This window comes from Myotis myotis, unplaced genomic scaffold, assembly GCF_014108235.1.
Source record: "Myotis myotis isolate mMyoMyo1 unplaced genomic scaffold, mMyoMyo1.p scaffold_m19_p_9, whole genome shotgun sequence".
Classification (NCBI taxonomy): Eukaryota; Metazoa; Chordata; class Mammalia; order Chiroptera; family Vespertilionidae; genus Myotis; species Myotis myotis.
The window spans coordinates 61125950-61145572 of record NW_023416401.1 but is presented as its reverse complement, the minus strand read 5'-3'; the positions used below and the strand labels follow the sequence as shown (position 1 = coordinate 61145572).

The 19623-nt window shown below is 47.1% G+C and overlaps 1 protein-coding gene across 1 annotated transcript; it reads left to right on the top strand.

Moving 5' to 3' along the window:
• Window positions 1-77: 77 nt before the first annotated feature.
• Window positions 78-19566, top strand: POFUT1 (protein O-fucosyltransferase 1). The gene is made up of 7 exons (XM_036321617.1): window positions 78-274; window positions 2073-2194; window positions 5318-5500; window positions 6705-6817; window positions 13050-13242; window positions 14687-14929; window positions 18665-19566. Exons 1-7 carry the CDS (start codon window positions 157-159, stop codon window positions 18851-18853), a joined length of 1161 nt encoding a protein of 386 aa, XP_036177510.1. The 5' UTR covers window positions 78-156; the 3' UTR covers window positions 18854-19566.
• Window positions 19567-19623: the final 57 nt, after the last annotated feature.

The window sequence follows — 19623 nt, the reverse complement described above, 5'->3', positions numbered from 1 at the left end:
TCCCGCCCGCCCGCCTGCTAGAGCGGCCGGGGCGGTGCGCGGGCGGGCGGCGCGCGGGGCCCGCCGGGAGCGGGGCGGACGCTCACGCCCCGCCCGCCCTCTCCGCCTCCGCGCCTGGCGCGCTGGGGCTCGGGAGCCGACCTGGGCGCCGCGGCGATGGCGTGGCGGCCCCTGCCGCTGCGTGCGTCTCTCCTGCTGCTGCTCCTGCCGCTCCCGGGGCTGCTCGCGGGCTCCTGGGACCCGGCCGGCTACCTGCTCTACTGCCCATGCATGGGTAAGGCCGCCCGGGCCCTCTGCTCACGGGGGAAACTGAGGCCCCGGGAGACGAAGCCGCGCCTCCAAGCCTCTCCCCGGACGGGTCCGGGAGAGCGCCCAGCCGGGGGCACGGAGGGGCCTCTGGGTCCAACCCCCTATTTGGCAGCAGATGAGAAAACTGAGGCCAGGAGAGGTTGCATGTCTTGCGCAAGGTCTAAGCTCGCCTGGAGTCCAGTGAACGGAGTTCGTGGGCCAGGACTTGATGCCACTGGCTCCACAAGGACTCTGGGCGATGATTTCATTCATTCGACAAATATTTACCGGGCGCTCTCTCTGTGCCCAGCCCTGTGCTCTGCTCTAGGGATATGGCAGTGATAAGACAGACAACCCCATGGCCTTGTAGAGCTTCCATTTTAGTTGGGAAAGACAGTCAATAAAAGAGAAACATTAAAAAAAAAATCAGTAATTACATATTACTTAGGGAAAATAATGTAGAGAAAGGTAAGGAAGAATCTCATGGCCAGCTGAGGGATGCAGTTTAAATGGGGTGGTGGGCCATCACGGTAAAAGTCATGCCTTCCTAATCCTCCAGACCCCTCACCATCATCATTTGGACCTCTGCCCATCTTCATCACACCCTTCTCCTTTCCCAGATCCTCCAACTGCACACTCACCCCTCTCTATTCCTCACACATAGGCAGGTCTTGCAGCCTGTGCTGTTGCCTACACCTGGGACACCCTCCTCTTCACTTCTGCCAGACCAACTTTTTTTTTTTTAAATAAATTTTACTGATTTTTTACAGAGAGGAAGGGAGAGAGATAGAGAGTTAGAAACATCGATGAGAGAGAAACATCGATCAGCCGCCTCCTGCACATCTCTTACTGGGGATGTGCCCACAACCGAGGTACATGCCCTTGACCGGAATCAAACCTGGGACCTTTCAGTCCTCAGGCGAGGCTCTATCCACTGAGCCAAACCTGTCAGGGCCAACCAACTTGTTTCCATCCTCAGATCACAGTTTAAATGTCACCAGAAAGGACTTCATTGACCTCAGCCGAAATAATCTACTCCTTGCTGTTCATCACCAAGTTTTTTCTCATTCCTTCTTGAAATTACAAAAGTTTATCACTGTATATTTATTTACACATCTCATGTCTCCCTACCTGGACTGTGAGTACCTTAAGGGCAGAGACCTTGCCCTTCTTGCTCACTCCTGTATTCTAGCACCTAGCAGAGAGCCCGGCACATTGTAGCTTCTCAGTATTTGTGAGATGAATGAATGGATGCCATGCTAGGGATAACAAAACAAAACAAAAAAATTTGAGAGGGTCCTTGCCCCGAGGCATTCACAGGCTGAGGAAACAGCCACTATAAAGGTCGGAAAGTGGGAAAGGACCTTCTAGGATAAGTGAAGACTTGGTAACTCAAATCCAAGATGGGACGCAGAGGAGGGGGCTGAGTAATGGCAGGGGGCAGGTGAAAGGATCCCAGTGAATGAAGCACTGGAGTTGCCCCTTTCGTAGGTGAGTAGAGATAGAGGTGGAAAGGCACTCTTGGAGGGAACAGCAAAAAACAGAGGCTTGGGTTGAGGATGTGGAGAGTAGAGTGCAGAGCATGTTTGGGAACCAGAAGGGCACTTGGAGTGGCTGAGGCAGAAGGGACAGGGCCTGAAGGGCCTTGACTGTTAGGCATCTAGACTGGATCCCACACTCCCAGCTCCCCTGGCGTTCCCCAACCCTGGCTCTGCATCCTTTGTGAGCCCTGCATTTCCCGTGCCCTCTGCCCCAGGCCTCACCTCTCACAATATACCATCCAGGGCGCTTCGGGAACCAGGCTGATCACTTCTTGGGCTCCCTGGCATTTGCAAAGCTATTGAACCGCACCCTGGCTGTACCCCCTTGGATTGAGTACCAACATCACAAGCCTCCATTTACCAATGTGAGTACCTCCCGCTGACCTTGGCCCTTGTCCACCCTTTCCCAATCCCTTTCACCTCTGCTCGATCCCCAAGTCCTCTGGGCTTCACCTCCCACCCCTCTGTGCTTGCCCTACCGCCACCCAGAACTGTCTTCCCTGGAATAAAATAACTAATATTTGTCCTGCACCTGCTGTCTGCCAGGTACTGTTCTGAGCACTGCATGAAGATTAGCTCTTTTCGGAATTCTCAGGTATTTGATTATAGAGCCTGTGACCTGAACCTAAAGCCCCATTCATTTCCAGACCTTGTTGATCCCACACTTCGTGCATCCCATTAGTCAAAGCTGATGGATGCTGTTATCAGTTTTGAAAGGTAAACTGAAGCACAGGTTAGTTAAATAACGTGTCCAAGGCCACAAACCCAGACTCCCAACACCACCTTTCATCCCATCAGGGCTCCCTGAGCTTAGTGATGCTCAGCACCCTCTAATTCCTTGCTTATTCTTTGTGTCTTCCACTTGTCCTGTGTCTGTCTTTGTCCACACTGTATCCCCAAGGGTCTGGCAGTAGTGACTGAATTAATACTTAATGAATTGACTTTACAAGTTTTCAATAAATTTTAAAAATTATATTTAGTATGTATAAAACATTGTATTTCATTTTTATAGTCTTTGCATAGGATTTATTTTTTCCTTTGCAGGCCTGTAGTTGGCAAGGTTTTTTAACAACGGTTGAAAGCCAGAGTACCTGAGATCATAACCTGGCGCGGCCACTTACTGGCTGTGTGGACTGGGCAGGGGACTTGATCTCTTTGTGTCTTGGCTTCCTCAGCTTTAAAATAAGCTGGTAATAACGGTTGCTACCTCCTATTCGAGTTAGCGATTGTGCATGCCCTAAACGTTGTGTGTTTCTCTCTTAGAATCAACTGAACTCAACAATATAAAGTGCTTAGAACACAAGAAGTCCTCAGTAACCAGGAGTCATTGGCGTTCTGACTTTTTTTGCACCCACTGGTATAATTTAGACATTGCCCATTCATCCCCCTCTTTTTCTCACCTTGCCTTCTCATCCGAGTCTTTCGGAGTCTTCGCTTCTTGCTTTCTACAGGTGACTTACCCCGCCCCAGTTTGGCTCCCCTTACCTACTGGGACCCACGGAAGTCCCGGGACCCCAGAATTGCCAAATCCCGTCTTCATCTCAACTGACCTCCTGGTGGCACCTGGCCTTGTGAGCCTCTCTCCTTCCTGAACTTCCTTACTCCCCTGGCTTGCACGACACAGCCTGTTCCTGCTTCAATCCTGACCTCTCGGCATTTTTCTCTTTGCACTGTATCGGGGGCTGCTCTATCTCTGCCCACTGTTTAAATATTGGTGAGTCTTCTCTTTCTGTTTTCTTATTGACTATGTGACCTCGGATGAGTTCACCTGGGTTTCTTCATAAGTGACCTGGAGATGGTTGTATTCCTCCTCTTAGAATTAGATTGGCAAGTCCATGAAATGTAATGAGTACAGCACCTGCTGCTAAGTCAGCAGTCAATAAATATTAGTTGCTATTATTGCTATTACTTGCTTTGCTATAAATTTCTCTTGACTCTTTTGGCTTTCACTATTCTCCACGTACCTCCCAAGTTTATCGGTGGCCCAGACTCTCCTCTGACCATCGGCCTCTGTTTCTAACTCCTAGGCCTTTGAGTCTGCTTGAATGTTCCACCAATAGCTCAAATTTTCAAAGCCAGAACTTGGCATCTTTCCCCTTAAACTTGTGTTACCTCCTGTATTCCAAGCCTTAATGTATGTCACCTTCATTCATCTGGATACCAAGCCAGGAATCTACAAGTTATCCCAAATGCCTCCCTTTGCTCTCTACTTCACTTTCTTTTACATCTTCTAGAATTTCCATGCCTCTGCATCTTCACTTGGACTTAATGTGTGATGCTCAGAAATATATGTTGAATGAATACTTGAACAAACAAAAGGACCATTGTAGTAGCTTCTTAACTCCCCCCTCTAATCTTACCATAGATACGTTCTCTCCTCCACCACCACAGTGATCTTTCAAAAAGGCAAATCTCATTATTTCTGCTTAAAATCCTCCAGCAAGACCTTGTTGCTAATAGTTAAGGTTCCCAAAATCTGTTCTTTGGAATGCCAATGACTCATACAAGGAGTGTGCAGTGGTTAAATCACTTTGGGAAATTTTATTATCAATTTCCCATCTCCCCCAAATTGGGGATTCAGAATGCACACTAGCATATTAAAGGCCCTGAGAAGTCCTATAGTAAGGAAACCAGCTTAACACAGTATTTCCCAAGCATTTTTAACTCTGGTGTCTTCTTATTGCAGAATCTTTTATCCACCTAAACTAGCTTGGGAACCCTGACGTATAGGATAAAGTCTAAATTTTATTCCTGGTGTTTTAAGAAATTCTTTGGAATCTAGAAAGAAACAGAGATTAATATCACCATCTGTGTATCCACCACTAGAAGTGGTCATTTAACAGTTTCTCATCTTTGCTACAGATACAGTTGTTAAAAGATACTATCTCTCTTGGCTCCTGAGGCTAATCCCAATCCCTCCCTCCACCCCTAAGGCAACCACTATCTTGGATTTTAGTGTCTTTGGTGTGACTCTTCCAAGTTCTTTCTTATATTTGAGAGTCCTTGTAACCAACTCCTGGTGCAAAGTGCAAGAATTTCTTTAGGGCAAATACCTCGAGGTGGTGGAAGGAGCAATTTAAACTCTATTAGATGCTTCAGGATAACATTCCAAAGTGGTTGTTCCAAAATGTACACTTCTACTCCAGGCAAGTGCGGAAAATGCCCCTTCCCTCACATCTCTTCCAATAATTAGAGCTAAACTTTTACATTTTTTCTAATCTCGTGGGTGAGAAGTAATGCCTTACTTATCATTGTAATTTGCTTTTTCCTAATTACTAACTAGTGAAGTTGCGCATCTTTTGAGTGTATTGGCTATTTGGGTTTTCTTTGCTGTGAGTTGTTCACTCCTGTCCTCTGCCCATGTTCTCTCTCACATCATTTCTCTTTTTCCTTAGAGATCAGGAGGCATTTTCTAACCCAAGGGAAATTGCTCTTTGTTCTTTACAGATATCTTGACCCTGCCCTTCTGTTACCTCCTTTTTCTATAGATCCATGTGCCCTTCGAGAAGTACTTCAAGCTGGCGCCCCTCAAGGCTTACCATCGGGTCATCAGCCTGGAGGACTTCATGGAGAAGCTGGCCCCCACCCATTGGCCCCCTGAGAAGCGGGTAGCATACTGCTTTGAAGTGGCGGCCCAGAGAAGCCCTGATAAGAAGACATGCCCGATGAAGGTGAGTCCTGGGGACCTGGGGGCCCTTTCTGCCTGATTGATGTTCTCTTGGCCCATGAGACACTGCGTGATGGCTCTATGTTGGGGAAGGGCATAAGAGAGAAAGACGGAAATTTAAGTCTTCTGGTGAAGGGCATAAGATAGAAAGATGGAGATTTAAGTCATTTCTGGCATATGTCAGTGGTGTCACTTTGGGCAGCGGACTTTGCTTCCTCTGAGCTCTGAGCCTTTATTCTACCTGTAAAACAAAGATGACAGTCCTTTCTCTGTCTCACTCATACAGTATCATGAGAGCCAGGGTGTAAGAGTGCTTGTAAACTGTAAAGTGCCACATCAGTGGTAACAACTAATGCTCACATAGCACTTACTATATGCTGTGCCATGCTAAGAGCTTTACACATATTAACCCACTTAATCTTCAAAGTGCTCCATGAGGAAAGTACTATTAACATCCCCGTTTTATAGAGAGGACACTGAGTGCTACAGAGGATTCAGTATTGTGACCACGGTCACATGGTAAACAAGTGGTGGAGCCACGATTCAGCCCTAGGTAATTTGACTCCATTTCCCACTCTCCTGAGTTGTATACTTTCCTGTCTTCAGCAGGTCAGTGAGACGCTGTTATATGTTATCAGTACAAATTGTAAACTTCTGGCACCTTGGGAATAAAACAGTCCTCAATATGCCTTTCAGTGCTTAACCTAAAGTCTGGGGAGGGTGGTTAGCAGAGCCTTGAAATGTGAGAAAGGAGACGGATTATAGTCCTAACACTGCCCTCACTTGCCGTATGAGTTTGGGCAAGTGTCTTATCCTGTCTGGGCCCCAGTTTCCATATTGAAAGTAGCAGCATTGGATTAGCTGATCTTAAAAGTCTCTTGAAGCTCTAATTCATGGTCCCATATCCACGGTCCACTTCCTCCCCAGCTCCACATCAATGCTACAGGGTCAACGGATGTGGCATGTGAGTGGGAAAGACTCCTTCAGACACTGGTGAACCTCTCCTGCTGGAAACCAGACTGAAGGTGGAACTGCCCTCCTCGGGCCCCAGGCCGGGAATTACAAACTGACATTCCTATGAGCCATCCTGTGAGGGTGTTGCAGCTTGAGTAAAATCGCCCAGCGTTCCCCAGCCACAATTCCTTGGTCCCATCCCCAGTTGGCTTTCCTTCCCCCTCAGTAAGCCTTTGACCACTCTCTTTCTGCAGGAAGGAAACCCCTTTGGCCCATTTTGGGATCAGTTTCATGTGAGTTTCAACAAGTCGGAGCTTTTTTCGGGCATTTCCTACAGCGCCTCCTACAAAGACCAGTGGATCCAGAGGTACTTGGAGGGGGCGGCATTGCTGGGTTTGGGGGGAGGTATGGAGCCCTGGGCATTCAGCACCTTCCTGGCCCTCTCCCCCTCTACCACACCCTGATATATGAGACCAAAGGTGCAGCTGTTCTGTCTGCTGAACTTGGGATCCTGTGTGATCTGTTCCCATCTCAATGCCTGACACCGTGGAACGTTGACCTGCCACGAGGTTGGGCAAGAGTTTATCAGCCGATAAAGAATGTCATAAAAAGAATATTGTGCGGTCACATGAGTCTTGATTTCCTCCTCTAGGCGTGAGAATCACTCCCCTGTTACCTTCTTCTTAACAAGGTGAAAATTGGAAGCAGCTTCTAGAGAAGAACAGCTTTAGGTGCAGACTGAGGAGTGATGTCATCCTGATAATAATTGGATGTGCTTTATTAGTTGCCCTCCAGTAGGTCCTATTTTAAAAAATAGGTTAGCAGGGCATAGGCACAGGCTGTGAGGTATTTATAGAGCGTCTGTCATGTATGAGACATAGTACTCAAGGGCCAGAGGTGACATATAAAAAGAAGGAAGACCCAGCCTCAGCCTTCAGCTAGCGCCTGTCTAGTAGTAATGATAACTAACATCGTGTACTTGCCCTTGATGCTATGGTGTGGCAAGAAAGCGTGGGCTTAGAAGTCAAGACTTGGGTTAGGAGCTATGAGAAGCTTATGAATTCATGCGTGGTCAGAGCACTTGGCATTTAGTGAGCTAAGGATAGACTGACGTAGAGAAACAAGCATAGGCTCAGGATAAGATGGGCCTGAGCTCCGACCCAGCCCTGCCTCTTTCTCAAGTGAGTGAGCAAATCACTGTAGCTGTCTCGCCTGCATTTCCTCCTTGGTTTAATGGAAGGAGCACGATGGTATTTGCCTTCTAGTGTATAGAGCAGGGATGGGCAAACTTTGTGACTCGAGGGCCACAATGGGTTCTTAAACTGGACCGGAGGGCCGGAACAAAAGCATGGATGGAGTGTTTGTGTGAACTAATGTAAGTTCAAAGTAAACATCATTACATAAAAGGGTACGGTCTTTTTTTTTTTTAGTTTTATTCATTTCAAACGGGCCGGATCCGGCCCGCGGGCCGTAGTTTGCCCACGGCTGGTATAGAGTGTATGGCAGCTTGTAGAGGGCCAACCAGTGTTAGCTATTACAATTATTATTCACAAGTTTTATCTTATTTAAGCCTTTGAGAAATTCCATGAGGTGGTATTATGGTCAGTTTTCATTTGACAGGTGAGAAAACTGAGCCCAGGGAGGTTAAATAACTTGCCCAAGGTAATGCAGCTGTTGAGTGGGCATACAGTCTGTATGTAAGCCTTTAATAGGTAATAAGAACTAATATTTATTTAGTGCCCACTATATGCCAGATACTGTTCTAAGTCTTCGAAGGTAGTAATTCACTTAATCCTTCCACAAGCCTCTTGGGACAGGTGTTATTGTCATGTGTGCTTTGCAGGTAAGGAAATTGAAGAAGAGAGGAGTCAAGTCACTTGCCCACGATCACACAGCCTAAAGTGACAGTCTGGGATTTGAACGCAGGCAGCCTGACTCCAGAGCACCCCCATACTTAATCACCATGGGGAAAACAGCTATGCCTTTAACAACTGCCAATTCCTATTTGGAACTTACCTTCAGAGCTAGTTCCTGAGCTGCTCAGTTATGGCAAATTCTAATACCCCTCATTGTTAATCCCAGGTAGTGCAGTCCCGTTTAATCACCTACTTGGTTCTCCCCATTCAGCTCTGAAGAACTTGGAGCTATTACCAGAAGGCAGACCTGCCCTGAATGCATAGAGATTTGCCCCTTATCACAAAATGCCGGGAAGAAAGAAAATATGACACCAGCTCTAAAAGCAGCCCCAGCAGCAAATTCCAGAAAGCCAGAAAAAGCACACAGTCCTGGTTGGAAAAGAAGGGACAGTGCTGCATGGATGCATCAGTCGAGGAATGTTGCTGAAACACCTTTTTATTGCCCCACAGTCTTGTTGTAGTTCACTGGGCCGTAGGAATTGTGTGAGGGCTTGAGGAAGCCAGGTTTTTAGGAAAAGAAGTCTGAGAGAGAAGATGAGGTCCTTGGAGGCAATTTGAGAGAGTTAGGGCCGCCTGGGCGGCTGCCTTCCTTTATGCTGTCCTCCCACAGTTAAGAAGCACCTCCTGAGTGTCAGGCACTGGTGTGGGTGCTGGGCATTCAGGCAAGAATAAGGCAGTTAAGGCCCTTGCCCTGATGGGGGTGAGTCTAATGGGGGAGACAGTGAATACTTTTACATAAGATCGTTCCAAAAGACGAGGTGCTCTGAAGGACAAACGGGATGTGTGATTGGCAGGGCCGAGACCTGGTCGTCGTCAGCTCGGGCTGCTCTAACAAAACACCACAAACTGGGGGGCTTAACCAGCGGACATTTATTTCTCATGGTTCTGGAGGCTGGGAAGTCTGAGATCAGGGTGCCAGTATGGTTGAGTTCTGGTGAGGACTTCATGGCTTGCAGGCACTGCCTTCTTGCTGTCTTCAAACATGTTGGAGAGAGAGCAAGCTCTCTGTCTCTTATAAGAGCACAGATTCCATCATGAGGACTCCACCCTGAGCTCATCTGAAACCTAACCACCTCCCAAAGGCTGGGGCAGTCAGCTGGCGTTGATACACTTGACCTCTCCATATGGCTTGGACTCTGAGAGCATGGCATGGTGGCCGGGTTCTGCGAGGGTGCAACCCAGGAGGGAATGTTCCAAGGGACAAAAGGTGGAAGCTGCTTGGTCAGAATGGCTGTTAGTTAAGTGTCATCCCAAGCACCAAAAGGTTGCCAGTTCGATTCCCGATCGAGGGCACATACCTGAATTGCCGGTTTGATTCCCCAGTCAGAGAGCCTACAGAAGGCAGCCAAATGATGTTTCTCACATTGATGTCGTTCCACCCCCCCCCCCTTCCTTTCCTCCCTTCCTGTCTCTAAAAATCTCAATTAAAAATTAAAAATAAAATAGTGGACACTTGCTCGCTGTAGAAAATTGTCCGTTGGGGGTAAGGATATGGGCTCCCTGGCTCACTGTGTGACTCGGCAGATTGCTTCCCTTCTCTGGCTGCAGTCCTCCATCTGTAAAATGAAGGGGTGAGCAAGGTCAATGGTTTTTCAAACTATTCCTTGGAGTTCTTCAGAAGTGCCCTAGTGTCATGGGAGCAGCAATGGGGGCCTGGTTGGAGGGGCTCAGTTCTTCCCCTGACCTCCTTCAACCACAAGTAACCCTCTTGTATATCACCCAAAAGTTTGGATGGCCACAGGTCTAGGCCTTTCAGGCTACATGTAACAAAATCCAAAATAACAGCAAGTTTAAAAGATAGTTCATTTTCTCGTTTTTTTTTAAGTTACTGATTTGAGAGAGAGAAAACATCAATTTGTTGTTCCACTTATTTATGCATTCATTGGTTGACTCTTTTATATGCCCTGGCCCAGGATTGAACCCACAACCTTTGCATATCAGGACGACGCTCTAACCAACTGAGCTTTCGATGAACACTTGTGTGTTACTTCCTCAGCACTGGCCCTGGACAAGAGTGTGTGGGAATCAGTGAATAAGACTGCTTGTGCCCCTGGCCTCATGGGCTGATGGTAGAGCAGGTAACATGGTTGTTGAGCACATCAGTGTGCTGAAGGCATCAAAGGAGAAGAGGGAACAGGGAGCCCTTCAGAGGAGCTGAAGCTTGTGAGTGGCAACAGGTCTTGGAAGTTCGGTATTTGAGGTGTTTGGGTTGGGCATGAAGCAAGTAGCATGTTCGCTGCAGCACTGCTGTATGAGTGAAAGATGGGAGCGGCCTCCCTGTCCAGCAGGAGGGGACCAGATGGGGACCTCACTGTTTATTTGTGCAAAATAGAAAATGTTAAGAGAAGCTGATAGGATCACATGATCGACATGATCAATATGGCCAGATCTCTAAAACATAATGTTGAAGTTTGAAAAAGTTGAAATAGGTTACCTGCAATGTGGTGATATGGTGATGATGATAGTCAGAATTTTCTTGCAACTTTCTATATGCCAAGCACTGTTCTAAGTGCTTGTATTAATCCATTTAGTCTTCTGAACAGCCCTGTGAGGTAGCACTAGTATCAGCTCTCTTATCAGCTCTAACTTGGTGAAGTCACCTGCTCAAGTTACCAAGTGACATAGTCAGCATTCTAGAACAAGGCCGTCAGGTTCAACAGCTCATGCTTTTACCATTCCCTTCATAAAAAGCACACAATATAATACCTTTTTATTGTACCTTTTTATATCATTGTACCTTTTTATATCATTAGTAAAAGTGTAATCATACATAAAACCACATTATCTTCTTGGAAGAATAAGAAGGGAAAGAGATGATAAGATAGAGCTTTTATTTAGGTGTATGTATATTTTTAATCTGAAGCAAAGTATTAATACCTCCTAATTTGGGTTCTAGTTATATGGATTATTTTCTGTATTTTCCTGTATTGTTTGAAATATTTTGTAATTTTTAAGTGAAATTTTTATTGAGGTAATTGTAGATTCATATGTAGTTATAAGAAATAATATAGAGGGATCCCATGTACCCTTTGTCCAGTTTCTTCCAAAGGTAACTTTTGGCAGAACTATATATAGTACAGTATTCTAGGACAGTATTATAGGACATTGACACAATCCACCCATCTAACTCAGATTTCTCATTTTGTACTCACTTTGTGTGTGTGTGTGTGTGTGTGTGTGTGTCTGTGTGTCTGTGTGTGTGCGCGCGCACGTGCCCACGTGTGTGTATTTAGTTCTATTCAATTTTATCATGCGGGTAGGCTCATGTATCTACCACCACAATCAAGATATCAAACAGTTCTACATAAGATCATTGTGTGGCCAGTTTATAACAATACCTACCTACCTCCCTAAATATTCATAAACATATGCACACATACCATAGCCCCCGGCAACCACTAATCTAGTTTTATTTCTGTTCCCTATTTTGTCATTTTAAAAATGTTATATAAATGGAGTCATACAGTATGTAATCTTTTGGGATTGGCTTTTTTCACACAGCATAATTCCCTTGAGATTCATCCAAGTTGCCTGAAACAATAGTTTGTTCCTTTTTATAGCTGTAGTGTTCCATTGGTTGGCTGCACCACAGTGCATTTAAGCATTCAGTTACTGAACAACATCTGAGTTTCCAGTTTTTGGCTTTTATGAATAAAGCTGCTCTGAACATTCATCTGCTGGTTCCTGTATGAACATAGGTTTTCATTTCTGGGTTGTATGGTAGTTGCATGTCTACTTTTATGAGAAGCTGCCAAACCATTTTCCAGAGTGCTGTGCCTGTGTCATAATTTTAAGAACAGGGTTTTGGCTAGTGAAGGAAGGCGTGACAGGTGGAAGGAGGAAGGCTGCAGACATCTGGCATTTGAAAGTTTATGGGATAGCAGAGTTCATTTGCTGGGATAGGTCTGGGCTTAGTTACGAGGGGAACACAGGTTTGCTCCTCATCCATTCAGTCAGCAAATCTTAGTAGAGCTCTTATGTGTTCCAGATACTGCTCTGAGCACATGGAGGCATTACCTTCAGAAGCGTGAGTCCAGAAAAGACAGGTTGAGGTAATTACAAGGTGCCTCGTGTACAGGGGAGAAGAGCCGTTGAGGGAGGTCTGATGATGGACATCTGTAGAACTCTGATGCTTTCCATGAGGGCAAGGACCATGCCTGTCTTGTTCTCCCCTGGGCTCCAGCACATAGTAGGCAATCAGTAAATATGTGTGAAGTGTTGAGTGAATGAGCTTATTCAGAGTACATATTCCCTGTGAGTGTGGCCTGTGCATTGCCCTCTGGAAGCAGCTGCACATCCCAATCCCGCCATGTGGGTAAAAGGGCAAGGCTCCGTCCAGACACCACACCCTGGAGTGAATTACCACACCACAGATTGGAAGCCAGCATGATATACAAAAGATTGGAATGCTCTACTGGAAATTTTTAATTGTTAAACAAGCAAAGAAGGTTGTAAATTCCAGGCGGCGGGACAGTATTGCATTTTGTGCCTGTTGCCGCCGCCGCCACAGTTTCTTATCAGCCCGTTGGGGTTTCACAATCTCTCATGCTTCTTGCATGTTAAAGGCGCCTCTGAACAGAGTCTCTAGGACATGGTGTAACACCATCCTTTTTCCCGTGGGGGTGATAGCCAGGCTCTCTGTGCATTCTGTCTGACTTCCCCTCATTGTGTTTTGGGTCTTAGATTTTCTCCAGAGGAACATCCAGTGCTGGCCCTGCCAGGGGCCCCAGCCCAGTTCCCCGTCCGGGAAGAGCATAGGCCACTGCAGAAGTACATGGTATGGTCAGACGAGATGGTGAAGACAGGAGAGGCCCTGATCCGCACCCACCTCATCCAGCCCTATGTCGCTATTCACCTTCGCATTGGCTCCGACTGGGTAACTTTCCCTTTCTCTCCTGGATGGGTTGGACATGTCCCTGAGCAGGGCCCATGCCTTGGGGATTGAACACTGAACCCATTGTCCCAAGTCCCAGCCAAGACCGTAGAGTCCCTACATGAGAGTTCCCACTGTATCTCATGATCTTGCCATAGACACGTCAAACATGTGGCTCCAAAGAGCTTGCTTGCCAGCTTTTGTTCTAAGTTGCCATTTTTATCCTGGTTTTGCAGATGGATAAACTGAAGTATCAAGCTAGACTCTGGGTCAGGCAGCAAGCCCAAGAGCTCAGACTCATACTCCAGTAGTCCTCTGTCCCAGCTCAGTGTTTAGTCAATAGTCTACTTGTTAAAAACAAGTTCTGGAGATTGGGTGGGGCTCCCAAGAAATGAAGATGTCATCCTCTGAATTTGGAGGCTGCTTATATGTGCAGAAGCCTCATAAGATTATCCTCTGTGTGAAAATAACAGGAGTAATATAGTCTCCTTAGTTTATGTAAGCAGATAAATATATGCATATGTGTTAGAAATACTCATTATTGAAGACTTGAAAAATATAGAAATTAGATCAAAATTCATTCAGAGTCAATTGAGAAGGTAATCACACATTTACCCACTAGACTCCCTTCCTGCCCCACTTCCACAAAGAAAAGCCAAACCCAGAATACGTTATGAGTAGTTTCAGCCAAACCTTCAAGAACAGATAGTTCTCATCTGTGCTTTCTTAGAACATAAAAAGATAGAAGATGCTATTTTTTATAAAGCTAGCATAGCACTAATACCAACTCAGATAAGGTCAACTCAAAAAAGTATATAGCCCTTTCTCACTCAGGAACATAGATGCACAGATCCTAAGTAAGAGGTCAGCAAGTAAAATCCATACAAGTAAAATTTATCCTAGGAATGCAATTATATATTAACTATATTAACATCCAGTGAAGAAAAATCATATAATCGTCTCAACAGAGGCCAAGAAAGCATTTGAGAAAAGTCAACACTCATTTATGATTTAAAAAAACTCTTAACCAAGCAGGAATAGAAGGGACCCACCTTAACTTGATAAAGGCTATCTCCCTGAAACCCACAGCAAACACGTACTTCATGGGAGCTATCAGACCTGTTCCCACTGAAGTCAGAAATCAGATAAGGCTGCCCATTATCGCCACCCTGGTTCAGAATTCGACTGGAAGTCCAAGATAATGCAGTAAAACCAGTAAAAAAAAAAAACACACAAAGAAAAACCAACTTTATAAAAAGCCAATATCCCACTCCCCAGAAACAACTGTTACTGTTTTGATGCATTTCCCTCTTCCCTCGATGCTTTAAAAAAAAAACAACACAAAAAACATAGTTGAGCCTGCCTTTTTTCTGCTTACCACCTCTGGCTTCTGGGGTTCCAGGCCAGTTGCTGTTCCTAACTCTGTCCCCCCGACCCCACCCCGTAGAAGAACGCCTGTGCCATGCTGAAGGATGGGACTGCGGACTCCCACTTCATGGCCTCTCCGCAGTGTGTGGGCTACAGCCGCAACTCAGCGACCCCTCTCACCATGACTATGTGCCTCCCAGACCTGAAGGAAATCAAGCGGGCCGTGGAGGTCTGGGTGTGGGCTCAAAAGGCCCGGTCTGTCTACATCGCCACGGATTCTGAGAGTTACGTGCCCGAGATCCAGCAGCTCCTCAAAGGGAAGGTATGCGTGGGCCTGTGGGGGTGCAGCAGGAAGGGAATCTGGGAGAGCGCCCGGGTGTTCCCACTCTCCCCCTACAACCTTTGTGTCCTCCTGCCACCAGACTTTTGCTTGGACATCCAGGCCCCCTCCAATTCCTACCCTTTTTTCAAACCCCAGCTCATACACCTCTACAGATTCTCTCCAGTTTTCCCTTCACTTCTGCAGGTAATGTGTCCTGACTGGGAGTTGTCACAGAATTTTATTAAATCTTCTCTGAGATGCTTTCTAGACTGAGTCTAGTGTAGAAACATGCGTTATTTCTTCCCAGGAATTGTGGCTCCTTGAAGGTAGGATCCAAGACTGTCCTATTTCTTGGTGTCTAGCCAGGTGCTCTGACCTCCTCCAGGGCTGAGACCCCACCTTGGCCATCACCAGTGTCTAGGACAGTGCCTAACACATAGTAGACAGTTGGTAAAGGTTTGCTGAATGAGGATCTGAAGATTGGGCCCCAGTAGAGGTCCAGTGTAGCAGAGGAACCAAGAGCATGGACTTGCCTTGGCCGGTGTGGCTCAATTGGTTGGCTGTCGTCTCATGCACCAAAAGGTTGCTGGTTCGATTGCCAGTCAGGGCACATGCCCGGGTAGTGGGCTCAGTCCTTGGTTGGGGGCATGCAGGAGGCAGCTGAATGATGTTTCGCTCTCACATTGATGTTTCTGTCTGTCTCTCTGAAAATCTTTAAAAAAATAAAGAGCATGGACTCTGGAGCCAGAGAACTTGGGTTCCACTCACCGTGCAGCCTTACACAAAGCACTGCCTTTCTGTGCTTCTGTTTCCTTGTCTGTAAGTGGGGACTAAGGGTGGTACCTATGTCATCAGCGAAGATCGGATATAAGAAATTAAAGCTGTCTGGTACCAGTAAGTGCTCAGTGAAGTTAGCTGTCATTTGTAGAAGTTGGGGGTTTATACGTAAAGAGAAGGGTCTTTTGCGCTTAATTAATGCTTAAAACGCTGTGAATAGTAGGTATTCAGTATATGAATAAGCAGTAGAATGTATGTGCTTGGTACTGTATGCATGAAGAGCTTGTATCAATAAAATGACTGAATTAATAGTAAGCATTCAATAAGACTACACCAAATGAACGAAAGCCCTAAATGCTTGAGCAGATTTTAAAAGGGAATGAGTCCCCTCACTTTCTGTATATATATATATATATATATATATATAAATTTTTTAAAATTGATTTCAGAGAGGAAGGGAGAGGGAGAGATAGAAACATCAATGATGAGAGAGAATCATGCCTCCTACTGGGGAAGGAGTCCAAAACCCAGGCATATACCCTTGACCGGAATCGAACCTGGGCCAATGCTCTATCCATTGAGCCAAACCCCGAAGCTGCCCTCACTTTCTAGCAATGGGTGCCTTCGCTCCCTTTCTCTCTTTTACACCAGACACAGGATTTTACGCAGACACAAAAGTGCTGAGTCAGCCGTGGCTGGTTTGGCTCAGTGGATAGAGTGTCGGCCTGTGGACCAGAGGGTCCTGAGTTCGATTCCGGTTAGGGACACGTACCTTGTTTGCAGGCTCCTCCCCAGCCTGGGCCCTGGTCGGGGTGCATGCAAAAGGCAATGAGCCCATGTATTTCTCTCACATCCATGTTTCTCTCTTTCCCTCTCCCACTGTCTCTAAAAATCCATGGGAAAAATATCCTCAGGTGAGGATTCACAACAGCAAAAGTGCTGAGTCAGTGCATTCTGGTCTCCCACCACCCACTTTATAGAAGAATAGCAGAGCTGGGAGACCTCCGAGCACCTCTAACCCAACCCCTGTGCTTTATTGCTGAGGAAACCAAAGTCCCAGGAAGGGATAGAATTTACCCAAGAGGTGCCAGAGCTAATTATGGGTGTGACACAGGGGATAAGTTTCAGGGCGTAGATGGAATTGTTCAGGGGTTTTTGGGCCATGATTAAACTCATATTATTTCTTTGCTAAAATCCAAATAGCAAGATGATGATTTTTGTTACATCAGAAATCTCTGTGTGACAGCAAAGCACTTTCCGCCCAGCTCTGCCCACACTGCCATCTCAGTACTAAGTTGAAGCATGTGGAGAGTCCCAGGGAGTTTTTTGTGAGTTTTTAGTTAATGTACTTGTTATGCCGTGAGCTTCTTGCCATTTTCTATTTCCTGTTTCTGCACCATTGTTCTTGCCCTTCCCTACTCCTCAGCCCCCTTCTCCATGGGCTCAGAGCCCCCCCTTTCTTCTGGACTAAGTCTTGCTTCTCCGTTAAGCTTGGCCAGTGCTGAGCTGGAGATACTGATAAATAAGAGGTGATTCGACCCTCCAGGGCTCTAGACTCAAGAAAAGAAACTTTGCAGAGAACCATAATACATGCCAGGGGTAGGGGAGGGAGTCTCATTCATTCACTTGCCCAGTCAACAGATGCTTCTTGAGGAGGGCTCCAGCCAGCAGTGACAAGCAAACTGACACAGCCCAGCCCCCATCAGGTGCAGGAGACTGACATTAGTCAGAGAATCACTAAGGAGTAAAAACGGCAAACAGACATGCACTCCAAAGTAAAGGAACATGGTTCTGTCAGAGGGCAGAACAGAGGACCCTTGCCTAGACTGGGGGGGTGAGGGAGGACTTCCCCAGGGAGGCAAGACTTGAGCTGCAGAGTGAAGGTTAAGTAGGAGTTAACCAAGCAAAGAGAAGCACCCCAAATGGGAGGAAGAGCATATGTAAAGGTCCTGAGGAAGGTGGGCGCCTGGATCGTAGCGGCTGGAGGTATGAGAGGAAATGGAAACGGAGCCTAAACAAGGCTTTATTGGCCACAGTCAAGATCTGCCATCTTGCCTGGCTGACATGGCTCAGTGGTTGAGCGCCAACCTATGAACTAGAAGGTCATGGTTTGATTCCCAGTGAGGGCACGTGCCCGTGTTGCAGGCTCGATCCCCATGTGGGGTGTGCAGGAGGCAGCCAATCAATGATTCTCTCTCATCATTGATGTTTCTATCTCTCCCTCTCCCTTCCTCTCTGAAATCAATAAAAACATATTTTTAAAAAAGATTTGCCACCTTTACCTGAAGAACAGTAGGGCACCATTTGAGGTGGAGATGATGGGGTTAGAAGGATCTAAAAAGATTTTCTCTGGCTGCACTGTGGGGAGCAGGCCAGGAGGAGAGGCAGTGAGACCAGTGAACAAAGGGAGGATGGTGGCTGGCCAGGAAGTGGTATTCCATCAAGAGAAGGGTTTACCTTTGGGGAATATCTTGGGAATAAATTGGATAAGATTTTAGGCTCAGAGGCATCGGGCAGCAGAAGTGGATGGGTGGAGCACTCTTTGGTCAGATCACAGTTTGGTGCGGGAAGCCAAGCCTGTCAGTCTAGGGCTTCATGAGAAAGATAGAACTTGAGCTGAGACTTGAGAGTATGGTAGGGATTTCAATGGGCAGAGAAAAGGTGTTCCAGGCAAAGGAAACTAGCAAGCGGAGGTGAGTGTGAGTGAGTGGTGTGTTTGGAGCTAAGGCTGGCAGTGGGAAGAGTGCTGGGGCTAGTATTCCATGTGGGGATAGGCCAGGGCAGCTGCTGGGCAAACTTCTCTTAGATGCCGGCCCTACCTCTTAATCCTCTCACACCTCCTGTTGTGTCTGTAACTCAGCACAGGGGAAGAACACGGGGAATGTGGCTGCAGGCCTTGGCTGAGCTGGCCACCTTGGCCTTCACCCTGGCTAAAATGCCCTGCCCTTCCTTCTGCAGGTGAAGGTGGTGAGCCTGCAGCCTGAGGTGGCCCAGATCGACCTGTACATCCTTGGCCAAGCTGACCACTTCATAGGCAACTGTGTCTCCTCCTTCTCCGCGTTCGTGAAACGGGAACGAGACCTCATGGGGAGGACATCCTCTTTCTTTGGCATGGACTGGCCCCCACAGTTGCGGGACGAGTTCTGATCTAGGCTGGAGCACGTCACCAGCCTAGCTGGTCCCTCCAGCCAGGCCTGGCACCCAGAGCTGCTCCCAGGATTGATCCCCAAAGGAGCAGGCCAAAAAGAGAAGCAGCTGCCAAGGACAGAGAAAAGTACCAGGGACTTCCTGGGGCAGAAGATGGTCCATCTCCCAGGGTACAGGACTTCCAAGTTCCTAGGAGCCAGACCATCTTCCCTGCTCCTGTGCTTCTGGGAGTTTCTCACACCAGCAACCAGCAAAACAGTCTAACCACTGTCTTTTGGTCTACTCTGCTCTTATTAGGGGCAGAAATAGAATATTGGGGACCAGCTATAATTATAAGAAATATTAGAGGCCCAGTGCACGAATCCCTCAGCCTGGCCTCCTCCCTCTCGAAGGAGCAGGCAGCCGGGGAGGAGCCTGAGCCCGGGCTGGTCCCCCGAGCAGCTCCCGCTCATCCCAGCCCCGCTGCGCCTGGCGTCTGGCACCCATGGGACAGCTGAGTGGCGCTCCCACTGTGGTAGTGCACTGACCACCAGGGGCAGCTCCTGCGTTGAGTGTCTGCCCCCTGATGGTCAGTGCACATCATAGCAACTGGTCAAATTGTCATTTGGTCACTTAGGCTTTTATATATATAGATTAATCATGCTCTGTTAACTGTCATTGTTTTGTTATGATTAAAGAAAATACATTCCCACCTGGCTGGGAGTTGCACACAGGACCTGGGAGCTCACCTGGAAATTCGTCCCATCCTCCACATCTGGGAGCTGTCTGTT

Excerpts from the sequence above, each read along its gene's own strand:
- POFUT1 (XM_036321617.1), top strand. The coding sequence starts at position 157 with ATGGCGTGGCGGCCCCTGCCGCTGCGTGCGTCTCTCCTGCTGCTGCTC. Across the intron at positions 2,195-5,317 it reads ACAAGCCTCCATTTACCAAT|ATCCATGTGCCCTTCGAGAA; the intron begins GTGAGTACCTCC and ends CTTTTTCTATAG. Across the intron at positions 13,243-14,686 it reads TTCGCATTGGCTCCGACTGG|AAGAACGCCTGTGCCATGCT; the intron begins GTAACTTTCCCT and ends CCCACCCCGTAG.